This window comes from Myxocyprinus asiaticus, chromosome 38, assembly GCF_019703515.2.
Source record: "Myxocyprinus asiaticus isolate MX2 ecotype Aquarium Trade chromosome 38, UBuf_Myxa_2, whole genome shotgun sequence".
Lineage (NCBI taxonomy): Eukaryota > Metazoa > Chordata > Actinopteri > Cypriniformes > Catostomidae > Myxocyprinus > Myxocyprinus asiaticus.
Genome location: NC_059381.1, coordinates 26060312 through 26072766, shown reverse-complemented (window position 1 = coordinate 26072766; position 12455 = coordinate 26060312). Strand labels below are relative to the sequence as shown.

The following is a 12455-nucleotide window of genomic DNA, read 5'->3' as shown; positions in this document are numbered from 1 at the left end:
GAACACAATACTTGACAAAAGACAATGGCAAACATGAGGGCTTAAATACATGGACATGGGTAACCACATGACATAGACAACCAATGACGAGACTAAATTAATAAACATGATAACAAACTAATAAACAGGAAGCAGTAATAAAACAGAACTGATAATAAGATAACAAGACACATGAAACCAGATACTCACATGACAGGAACAAATAAGAGGAACAGGAAATCACATGACAAGGACACATGACCAGAAACATGGACAGGAAGTAAACTAATTTAAAATTAAAAGGTATGAAAACAAAACATGAACAAAAACACATTTAAACGTGACAACACCAGACAAGAGGAATACAATTCAAGATAGAAAATAGGGACTCAATCCAAAGTCTTCTTAAGCATGCATTAAGGAATTGAATGGAAGAATACCCATAAGAAAATTGATGTTTCCATACAGTATGTGGGATTATTTTTTCATACTTTTCACCTCGACAAGTGTGGAGTGAGGAGGGATTTGAAATAATGAAGAAAAAGTGGGTGTATAGAAGGACAATGACACGCAAAATATGACAACAGAGCCAGAGATTCAAGCAGTTTAATGACCCAACTAATTCCACCAAATTGTGGATTTGGGTTGGCATGTCAGTCTGAATAATAACAACAATAATAACAATTAATAATAATAATAGCAAACACAATGCATAATACAAAACCATTTACATGACATCCTAGTTTTGTGCTGAAATACTGCAAATATATATATATATAGAGAGAGAGAGATTTCTTTACAGAGAGTATAAAAAGGAAAACTAAGAAACACAAGGTGCTACATGACCATTGACTATGACTATCAGTCAAAATCTCTTTTCAAGGCTTCTCACTTATAATCATATGACATGCTGAGGAGTCGTCAATTTCTCTGCCTGTTATGTTTTTACCCCATAGTTTAGCATTAAGGAGACCTGAGTTTATTTTTGATATAATATGTTTTTTTTTTTTTTGTTTTGTTTTTTTTTTAATTAAAGGAAGGAGTAGTTGCATATATTAGATACAGCATCAAATTACTTCCTTCAGTGGTATTTGTGTGGGTGATAAAGAGCATGTGGGCATCTCAGATCAATATGCACTAAGGGCAAGTGCTTTCAAACAGCTTATGGGTTATGCTGTTTTGCATTCATTAACAAATTTATGCAAATAAAGGTAGTCCTGCAGTGAAACAGAATTGTGGATCCTTTATCTGCACCACCTTTGGATGTAAATCACATGTTTAGCAAGTAACTATGGTCTCTTATTGTTTAAATTATTCAAGTTCATTCTTGGCTAGTTGTTAAAGCTCTAAAGCCCTCTGCTTGTGTTCTCAAACATACCCGAGCGAAGCCTCGTATTTCCAAGCATGTGCAAAATCATGAAACGTTGGCACTAAACTGAGGGGTCCACAAACCAGAGGGATTATAACAAGCCTGTCTCTACAATGTTATAACAATGCCTGTCTTTACTCAGGATCAAGGATATCTTCTCATCTGCATCTCTTGAGCACACAATAGGAACAAATGTAAATCACACAAGTAGGTTTTTACAAAAAGCACGATTCTTACACCTATAGGACTATGCTATTTGAGGTCTCTTTGTTGTGTTCGAAGATTGCTCTGTTTGCAGATCATTCAAAATGAGTAACGACACATCAGCCTATGTTTAACTGTATTAATAAAGACTTGACATTTTGAGGTGTGTTAGAACAGCAAACATCATCCTCTTTCAAAAATGTTTACTGTTAATATGTGGACACTTCTAAATAGTATGTTTGAAGATAAAATGTATCTGTACTTCACTCTTTGAACATAAATGTGACCTAAAACTGAACATTTCTCCCCTCTACATATTAGTTGAATAAGAATTAGGTCACGGTCCTGTACATAGATATTTGTTATAAAAAAAAAAACACAGCTCTAGATTTTTTTAAATGTTGAGCTATGTTTCTCCTCTGATTCTACAGTTACACAGCTTCCAGGATTAGTAGGTGTTACTCATTCACAAAGTTATCAAATTATCATTTAGATTGAAGAACAGGGCGGTCAGGCTTCCTTAAATGTTTGGAATGTGAGAACACAGCACCTCAGTGTTCTCATATAAACACTGTTCTGCACACCTTTATTAAGATTTGTCAATTACTAAAACACTTTTATTAAGGGCAATTAGGTAAGTTGTGTTTCTTCATTAATTCTAAGGTCATATTGAAGAAATTAAGCTGGATTTTCATAGCATGCAAAAGGCTGGACAGTTTTCTAAACCTTCATGTTTATATTCTTTCATTTCTTTCATCCCTCCATCCCCTGATACCCCCTCTCCTCAAACCCCATCAAGCCCAGTCGCTGTTGTTAGGGTGTGGGTACCGCAGAATGTTTATTGCGGAATGTCTCAAAAAAGGCCAGCAAGCCCTTCGTCACGCTGGGAGAGGCCATTTTGGTTGGTATGTGTCCTTGGTGCCTGGGCAAGAAGCTGGAGCCATCCATGGAGTTGGCTCGTTTGACTTTGGAGCCTGCCCGCCACATTTTGGACCTCACAGGAGGAGTCTGTGCAACCAAACACTTCTGGTATTGAACCTGCAGAGGGTGCAGGACAAGCAAAAGTAATTTACAATACAAACAGAAATGCCTTGTTGATGAGAGAGGTCAACAGAGAATGGCCATACTGGTTCGAGCTGACAGAGAGGCTATGGTAACTCAGATAACCACTCTGTACAATTGTGGTGAGAAGAATAGCATCTCAGAATGCACAACACGTCGAACCTTGAGGCGGATGGGCTACAACAGCAGAAGACCACGTCAGGCACTTTACTGAACCATAGTGTTCCTAATAAAGTGCTCAGTGAGTGAATTTGGCATTACATTGTATATGAGAGCTAAAAAACTATTTCTAAAGTTTCAGATATAGAGTATTTTATTTAGGGTGAAAAAGTAATTGATGTAGAATGACACTGAATATCTGAACGAAAAGGAATGAAAATTCTGTCATTTACTCATTTATTATCATGTACTCACCCTCATGTTATTCCAAACCCATATTACTTTCTTTCATTTGCATCTTTTTTCCATACAATAAAAGTGTAACCTTACAGAATTTAAATTTTTGGGTGAACTATCCCTTTAAATTTGGTCACAGATCTTGTCAATCTTCTACATGTCACCCAAACCCTCAAAACACAATAAGCAAGTCTTTAGTATTGCCTCACCATGCATGCAGCCTGAACTGCTTCAGAGATGATCCCAGCATCGGGCTCGCACCAGAACACATGACACTCAAAACGCTGGGTTCCAGCGTCCACTATGACTGCAAAAGTGTGTGTGTCATGACCCACACCCAGGAAAGTCAAGTAACGTACCTGACTTTCCCAAAATGGGTCCTCTCCATCCTGAAGCAAAGCAAGAGGTGAAAGAAAGAGTAAAACTTAGAAAGACTCTAGCTATGTCTGGAAGAGCATACTCTTTGTTTTTCTGGGCCTATACAGTGCATAGTATGCCAATTTTACCAAATGCTAAATGTGCAGCATGCAACAGAGCCTGTACCCAGTGTACTGTATCCACCATGCACTGCGCTCAACTTGGCCTTCCATTGTATATCAGAAATTATTTTCAACATCTTTTTCACAACTCATTATTTGATCACTAACTTTATGGCCTCAATGTGTATTGAGAACTAGAGTCGGCTTGGTAGTTAGTCTCACCTCTCCTCTCCATAAAGATAGAACTGTATCAGACACGTGGATGACGATTGGCTCCCACTCATCTCTGTCTCTGGAGTGCATAATACTCTCAATTGCTCTGTTCAATACCTCCATTCCTGTCAGCATACAGCCAAAAAACAATTTAACCACAAAACAATACAACAAAACCCTCTATGTTTATCCTGAAATTAGACAGTAGAGGAATAGAGTTAACACTATTAAGGACCTTGGAATCAATGTGTCAGTCTTGGTTTTTTACCCTTCAAATTCATTGACATGTTGAGGATTAGAACCTTTATTTGGCACTAAATTTTTTTTAGTTCACATTTGATGGTAAGAATTGTTACAGTTAAGTTAAAATCACAATTACAAATTTAAAATGATAGTTCACCCCTGAGGCTTTCGTTCTGCACTGAAAATGCTAATAAGTTGACTTAATTGATTGAGTAAATTTGTTTCCTCAATTGAATTGAGTAATAGCAGCTCCAAAACAAAAGTTCATTTAACTTGGTGTTCATATAGAATTAACTTAACTATTTAAGTTAAGCTAACTAGATAAAATAGACTAAACTAAGATTTACAATTTTAATTTTAATTGAATTGACTAAAATTTCAATCATACAATAAAACAGCTTAAAGAAGATTATAACTTATTCTAGGTGAATCATAAAATAACTTAATTCTCCACAGAAATGCATCCTTCAGAAATCCTTCAGTTTCACGTGCACAAGGAGAATTGAGATCCAACTTGACCAAAGTGGACACAGATCACTCTAATGGTGACATCACACAAAAAAACTATTTGCAAAAAAAATAAAACCTCAATAAATTCTAAATATAAACTATTTAAATGCCTCCATAATTTCTCTTTGACCAAGGAAACATAATTAAATAATTCAAGCACAAGGGATTATGTTTATTCCCCATAGCCATAATTTTGCATTCAATCGTTTGAGTTTTTAACAATTAAAAGCTTAAATCTATGGATTTTTAAGATAAATAAGTTCAAGGAGCATGGATATCTGAGTTATGAGCCCAAAACATGAAATTTCAAGTAATGTTTAATTAAGACAACTTGATTTTTTCCCAGTAATGACAATTTTTTTTACTGTGTGCCTAACATCTCCTTTTGTGTTCCATAGAAGAAAGAAAGTCAATGTTGATATCAAAGGTACAAGTGCAACTTACCCATTGCCCTGGAGACAGGCAAGTTTCCAACGTACTCAACCTCAAACTTCTGCACCCTCTGCCTCACTGCTTCCAAGAAGTCCACTGTAAAACACACACAACTTCCTTATGAAAGAATACAATTCGCTCTGAGAGACATTACTCTCACAGAAAGGCTGCTGATGGTTTACCTTGGCGGGGCAGGTCCTCTGGGGAGATGCTCTCCATTGTGAGAGAACGGGCCATGGAGGGCTGCAGTGCTGCTTTCTTAGCCATGATCTGTGGGCACACACAAATCACTGTCAAGAAAGGACTCAGGAAATGCCAATCCTTCAGTGTGTATAGATTGTGGTACCAGACCACTTCCACATCTGTTGTCTTTAACTTCAAGTAATTAATGGTAAAATTTCCATTTGTTGGTGTAAGCCTTGAAAAAAAAGCTTTGAAATATGAAAATTGTTGGTCATGAAATGCAGTTTAATAAAGCAATATCACACGAGCAAGAGTGCTTCATGTCCAGCTATCAGCACGGTTGTGATTCGGCCACAGGTATTCACAGCCGTGCTGATAGATGGACAATACAGTACGATTGCAAGTGTAATATTGCTTTTATACAACAGTTCAATGAACAAGTAAATAAAGGGAAGTAGAGAAAAAACTAAGTACTGTCCCCCCCCAAAAAAAACACTCTTGTCTGTGGAACTACTTTCTTACACCACAGGATCTGCCGTAGCTAGTTCAAAAGTTCTGCCCAAGCCTCCGTTACTAATTCAAAAACCACACTTTAGAACTAGTAACGATAGCTTGGGCTGTTTCTAACAAATTATTGGAGAAACAAGGATGTGTGTGTGTGTGTGTGTGTGTGTGTGTGTGAGAGAGAGAGAGAGAGAGAGAGACAGAGAGATTGAGCATGTGATTAACATGCAGTGAGGAACAGTAATGCTGCAGCCGTTAGTTTAACTCTATTTCTCAGCTGTAGTGTGATAGTAATCCACTCCGAGTGGTGCTGCCATACACGTTATCTGAATTATCCTAAGAGTATTTCACTCAAGTTCAAATGTTTTGTTGTCGGAGAGAAAAAAAACATACTCCATGTTTATTCTTGTATAGTTCTTTAGGAACTCTTATTTTGACGTGACACAAACCAGACTTTCCTCCGCCATGTTGAAAGTTGAAAGTTTTCAACCACCTTGGAAACTTGTATCAGGTAGGCGCCCTGAGCGGGTTGATTACTCCATCTGTCGTGACTTTCAGCTGTGATCGGCAGTAATGCTAAAGCTGTTAGTTTAACTCTATTTCTCAGCTGTAGTGCAGTAGTAATCCGAGCAACAGTTTAAGATAACTTGAAAGAAATTCATACACCGACTGACACAGTTTGTAAATGTCAGCTCAACTCGCACATAACACACTAGACGTTGTTTTGTTGCCACCTGCTGGCTCAAATCTTTAATGTCACAGGGATGAATGAAAATTCACACATCTAGCTGCTCTTTAACATCTGCACCACACTTATATGTTAGTTTGGAACACCACAAACACAAGCGGAGTGATACAAACAGTAAAGCATCCCAGTGCTGATGGTGTGAGCTATAAGCACTCTTGGAACGCCTCTCGTCCAATCAGATTCGAGGACCGGAACTAACTGTTCTATAATGTTAATTACAGCATTCTAAAGTTGAAATAGCCCTATCACAGGTAAGTTGCATCAGTTACAGACTACAGCTCAACTTTAAAGGAATTGTTCACCCAAAAATGAAAATTCTGTCATCATTCATTCAAGTTGTTCCAAACCCATATGACATTTTTTCTTCTGTGCAACACAAAAATGTTAGGCAGTATGTTTGTCTTATTTACCATTCACTTTCATTGCATTTTGTTTTTCTCCATAAAATGAAAGTTAATGGTGACTCAGGCTAATATTGTGCCTAACATCTCCTATTGTGTTACACAGAAGAAAAAAAAAGTCATATGAGTTTGCATTAACAAGGGTGAGAAAATGATGAGAGAATTTTCATTTTTGGGTGAACTCTTTAAATACTGTCCAGTAGAGCTGTACATTCATGACATCAATTTGTATGTCAACCCAGAAGGCTAATTTGCCATGGTTTATTGAATAGAAGCTTTCAATTTCTGAGTAAAATAAAGTTTGTAAATAGCATTATTTAAAAAGACAATTGAGTTTCACAAAATGACACATGGTCACACCTCACATTTAAATTTTAAAGCCATTGACTAATGTTCAAGACAAATATTTAACTTTTTATTTCTTACTTCTTACTATGTATCCTGAATCCTAATGGAGACTTTGAGCAAATCCATATTTGACTTTAGTATAAAAGCATTGAAAAGCACAAAATCAGTTGGAGATACATTTTCATAATGACATGTAAAGCAACAGGAATTTCAACTCACCTTGGAGCACATCTCATGCAGGGCAGATGCGATGGTCTTGGCTGGAGCGTTGCAGCGGAACACGTGGCACTTGAGCATGCAGGTGTCTTTATCACTGGCCACAAAGGCAAAGTCCCTACAGAGGAAAAGGATACTGGGGTATATAGCCATCACAGTACAGAGTGACTTCCATGTTTGTTCTAAAAGTGTACAAGTGTACACATTAAGCATTATAAACTGAGATTTTGTTTTGTTTTTTGTTTTTGTCTTTTATATAAGCAGATGAATTAATATTATTGTGGTCATGAAAAGGATGGCTAAAGAATGAAAACAGCTGTCAATAAAAAATGCTTTCTTTAAAAAATCTAATATTTCTTTTCAAGTAAGACATACAATTCATTTTATATAGGTTACTATACTTTATCTAATGAATGAGAAAAAAATAATGCAAAGACACCACATTGTGGCAAATGTGCATTCAATTGCATTTGACTTTGCCATAAGCATGCTGAAAGGCCACAGTGGTGACCAGCCCTTCTAAGAATAGGGCTGTAAAAGGCCAGAAAAAAATAGGACAAAACCCCACTGCTAGCAGGGAACAACATCAGCCAAGTAATGCTAAACCATCTCTAATCTCTCCACCTGGACATCTACGACTTGTTACTGACCAAACACTAACCTTTTTCATTAACCTCAGACTGTCTCAGCTGACTGTAAGCAGCAGTATCAGATGTCAATGTGCTATAAATACAGAACATTCTGTCATTCTAAGAGATCGGTCAGTATTTCTGAGCAAAGAAGCATGTACAAGTACAAGGCCCTATCTCTTCTCCTTCTAAACGCTGGTTCTTCAGCAACTTGTGCTGCATGCTGCCTCCATCAAAGGGAATATTTCATTTATGAATGTTACATTTGAGAAATATGGAGCAGCAGTGCTTCATACAGAGTGCAGCTTGAGTACGCATAGCACGCTGATGCTGGTGAAAATCCTTGCACTCATTTACTCTCAATTATTAAGGGAGAACATTTGACAGGCAAGTCAAAAGTAATAACAAATTATCCTGGATAGTCAAGAAAGAGAGATGGAAACCGATATTGTGTGTATATTTTGAAGAAGGAGACACACACGGTGTGCAAATCATTGTACCAGCCCTCAGATCTCGCTGATGAAAGAGCCCAGGGTTTCACCCAAACACTTGTCTGAACTATTGAGACTTCAAGGGTCTATTTATGGATTCACATACATCTAAGCACATTCTTCATACTACAGGAACAATTTCTCATCTTGCAAGGTTGTTCTCATTGACACATCCCTTCTGAAAAAAACAGCTTCGATCAATATGAATTTCCATTTTCCCGGTCCACGCTGGTTTATGTTAGTTTCATGCTGGTCTAGCTGGTGGACTGGCCTAGCCATGTTATTCACCAGCCAAAAATGTAGACTTTATGGATGGTCCCCTTACAAACTAGTGAACCTGTTCCCCCTCTGTCCAAGCTTACCACATAAATTACACCATGTCTGCTGTGTGACTCTGTAAGGATGTAATAAGAGCTACTTGTAATTAACATGGATTAGCATTCACATCTATGGTGTCCCCACATGGCCTATGGTGAATTATGTCCCCAAAACTCCAATAATTGCTACTGGGACTCTAACTGGCCTGTATAAGTGGGCCAAAGGTCTAATACATGCATTTATTGTATGATTTGTTTGAACACAGGGGGAGGTGTTTCTAGAGACATGCAGAGGTAAGCAAACACTGACATACCTTTACATAAATTATTGGTAAATTCATAATTACCCAACACTCAATGCTCAATACTCCATACAAATACTCATAACTTTTACAAGTACATTTAGAAAACTTGTGATTATGCATGACAGCAAAGAACACATCAATGAGAGAAAACCAGCCTGATCTCATTACGGAAAATTATATAACTGTGGCAAAATTTTTGCAAAATTATATTGCGTGGTTTATTACAGGTATCGCGTCAGTTCCGAGGTGAAATGTCCACTTTGTAGCGCTACAAGCTAGTTCCATTTTAGGGTTAATGCTCTATGCGGTATTAAATAAACAAAAAACTACTTTCCTACCCTATACCTAACCAATAGTGTCGTAAAAAGCAAATGTGATATAAAAAACAGACAAGATTTTTAAGGTAAATGCGTGTTTAAAATCAACAAGACCTACCCCCACCCTAAACCTAAGTGTTAGTGTCATAAAAACAAATGTGAGACGAAGCGCAATTGCTGAAGCCACCACATCATTTTCCCATCACGTCTATTTCACTTTCGGCTTATGTGTCGACTTGTATGCCCTTCAGGACTCGTATTCTTCAGAAAGTGCAACGCTCTATCAGTTAAGCTACAGAGCAATTTGATAACGGATACTTTTAAATGTGTCGTAAATGTGCATTATAATAATAGTGTTTAGATGTCGTAAGATAGCATTGTATGAGGAACAGGGAGAAAAGCAAGTGCTTATAAACTGATAATCAGCTGTTTTACTCATTACTTTTGTGAAAGTAAATAAAAGTAATTATTGCTGTAGTGCTTGTAGTGTTTATTTCACCAGGAAAATGCCATGATATGTATATCAAGCCACGTAAAAATCCTTTTGCAAAAATTAAGGTATACATGATTCTATGAAACCAGGTTGGAGTAAACATGGCTACTGAGGAGCACTATTTCATGGACCATGATAAAAACCAGACATCACGAGACATGTTTTCTAAGTCTAATTAATAAATAAAGAAAAAAAGTGCAGTTATTACCTGTCTCTGTTTTCACAAGTGGTGGTTTTAAAAAGAAAAAATCAGAAAACAAAGGTTAATAATGGTTACAATTACAGAAATAAGTGAGAAACGCTTGCTCTACCATCTTTGCAACTAACTTTAGTCAGTAATAACTTGCAACAGAACACACTCAACAACAAAAGCAACACATTAATGCAACATATCAGAGTTTGGATAACAAATATTCCTCATCAGTGGTTCTGTGTTCTCCAGGAAATGTAGAAGGCAACTAGAAATAGCTGTTTTGGGCTTCACTTCTACTGGGTTGGCACTGTAAATAAATTAAAGCTCTCTGTAGTCAAAGACTGCACTGCTTCCTGTTATTAAATGAGGAAATATGACTGAACTGAAGAGCTGTATTAGCCATTTGTCATTCAGCAGGCTCATAAGTTTTCTGTTAAACTGTAGTGAATGGAGTAAATTCCAAATTTCCTCTGTATATGATGGCATTAAAAAGTACAAAACTGTAGGGTTACAGGCAGCAGGCAAATTAAACTATTGATTTCATGTTATTTTTTGGGGTGCACTCCATTGTGAATTTCTCACATTTAGACAGTTTAGGATATTGTGTTACATGTCACACATTTTTAAGGAAATGCTGTATTCACAAGACAAGTTGTTGGACCCCAAAATTATACATCCCTTGATTATAGGAAAATTAGACGAGGAAGAGATAAAAAAGAAAGACAGGTAGAGAAAATGTTGGCCTACCTTCCATTGTTGCAGCCCACCCCCCACACACGAATGTTGATTATGGGTTGGCAATGGATGAGACTGCGGTCCACAGGGTCCATTAAGCTGAGAGTGTCCTTCTTGAGTACCATCATCATATCCTGACCCTGAACACACACGGATGCTTTGAGTGCTTAAAATAACCTTCTGAGTGTGCTAGGCTAACAAGAGGTAACCAGTCACCATCATGTGATTTAATATACGATAATTCAAACTGTATTGTAAACCTTACAAACCTTATGATACATGGTAATGGTAATACACTCTGCAGTATATAGCAGCATTGCCTGGTCTATCTCACAATCACTTGTGCTATTAAAGGGCTTCCACTCTACTACTATTACGCCAGGCTGAATTCATTCAATGGTCCTCCAAGGACATTGGAGGACCCCAGCTGAGTACATTTCATCTACTCTGAGGCACATGTAGAAGCCCAGGCTGTTCTCACCTCTCCCCAGGCGCCCACTGCACCTGGCACCTCAGCTTTACTCTGAGAGAGCTGCTGGATGCAGTTGTTCACCGCCAGACTACTCTTGCCAGGGGTCAGTTCCTCCTCTGGGATCTCCACCCAGCCCAGCGAGCGCACAGCAAAACACTGAAAGAGAGACAGTGAGACTGTCCAAGCAGTACTGACACCTTAGACATCTTATTATTTTGGACAACATCCATTGCAGTAATTAACTGGGATGATTAATTATATTGACATACTGTACCTCCAATAGTTAATAAGTATACTTATAAATATACACTATATAGAATATACTATACTATATATAATTATATCCTTTTAATATTCCTTTAGCACAGGGTTTTTTTAAACTTTTCGATGGCTCACTCATGGCTCACCACATTACAGTAAGAGTTAAACCAGCAACCTTCTGCTTACTAGCCCTGAAATGCTTGGTGCAGACCGCTTATGTATCACCATGTCCCGGATCGTTTTACACAGGCTCAATAAAGCTGTGCCTTTATAATGCATCTCTTTTGCTTTTTAGAGGTCATAGAAACAATCCCCCATGGATAATCATGCCCTGATCGATGCTCCACTCCAAATCCACCCTTTTAGTTCGACCAGGATGCACTCTGCATTTGTTTTATGTGTGATATTTGTAGGACACCTTGACTAATAGCACATAATACATTGATAAATTGTACAATAATTGAACAGTATTAGGGCAGCACACAGCAGGACTGTACCTTGGAGTCGGGGTCCATGTTGGCACAGAAATACTCTTCCTGCCAGGAGGCCCTGTGGTACAGTGAGAGAGAACCTCATTATGCATATGACTCATCATGGAAACACACAATTAATTACTGTGCTCATTTCATGAGGAAAAAATAGTACAAATTAAGTTAACAGAAGCTGATCATTTGGTTATTTTTTGTTTGGTGTTCTACTGAAAGCAGTATGTTTACATGCACTTTAAAAGTTAAATTTGAGTCAGACTAAAACATAATTTGTCTTTTTAAAATGTTAAAAATGGAAATGATTCAGTCTGACTGAAATCTTACCAGTTTGATTTCTGCAAAGTCTGAATAACAGACCAAGATAATGCGATTGTTGCTCGATAGTTTTTCCTGTGACTGTGAACACGGCATATTTCCTATAATTATTGACTCTCAGAGGTTGCGCTGTCATAGCATATATGCCCTTG

The 12455-nt window shown here is 37.6% G+C and overlaps 1 protein-coding gene across 2 annotated transcripts in view; it reads right to left on the bottom strand.

The window, feature by feature from the left end:
- Positions 1–255: 255 nt before the first annotated feature.
- The window catches only part of apbb3 (amyloid beta (A4) precursor protein-binding, family B, member 3), a 41829-nt gene continuing 29629 nt past the window's right edge, over positions 256–12455 (bottom strand). The window contains exons 4-12 of one of the 2 annotated variants that reach the window (XM_051678427.1): positions 11998–12049; positions 11249–11395; positions 10780–10907; positions 7291–7423; positions 5070–5157; positions 4900–4983; positions 3712–3827; positions 3220–3399; positions 256–2590 (exon numbers count right to left, since the gene is read on the bottom strand). In XM_051678427.1, coding sequence (XP_051534387.1) covers positions 2366–2590; positions 3220–3399; positions 3712–3827; positions 4900–4983; positions 5070–5157; positions 7291–7423; positions 10780–10907; positions 11249–11395; positions 11998–12049 — 1153 coding nt within the window. In that variant the 3' untranslated portion in view covers positions 256–2365. The remainder of the gene's footprint in view (positions 2591–3219; positions 3400–3711; positions 3828–4899; positions 4984–5069; positions 5158–7290; positions 7424–10779; positions 10908–11248; positions 11396–11997; positions 12050–12455) is intronic. The other variant, XM_051678428.1, reaches the window with a different exon arrangement.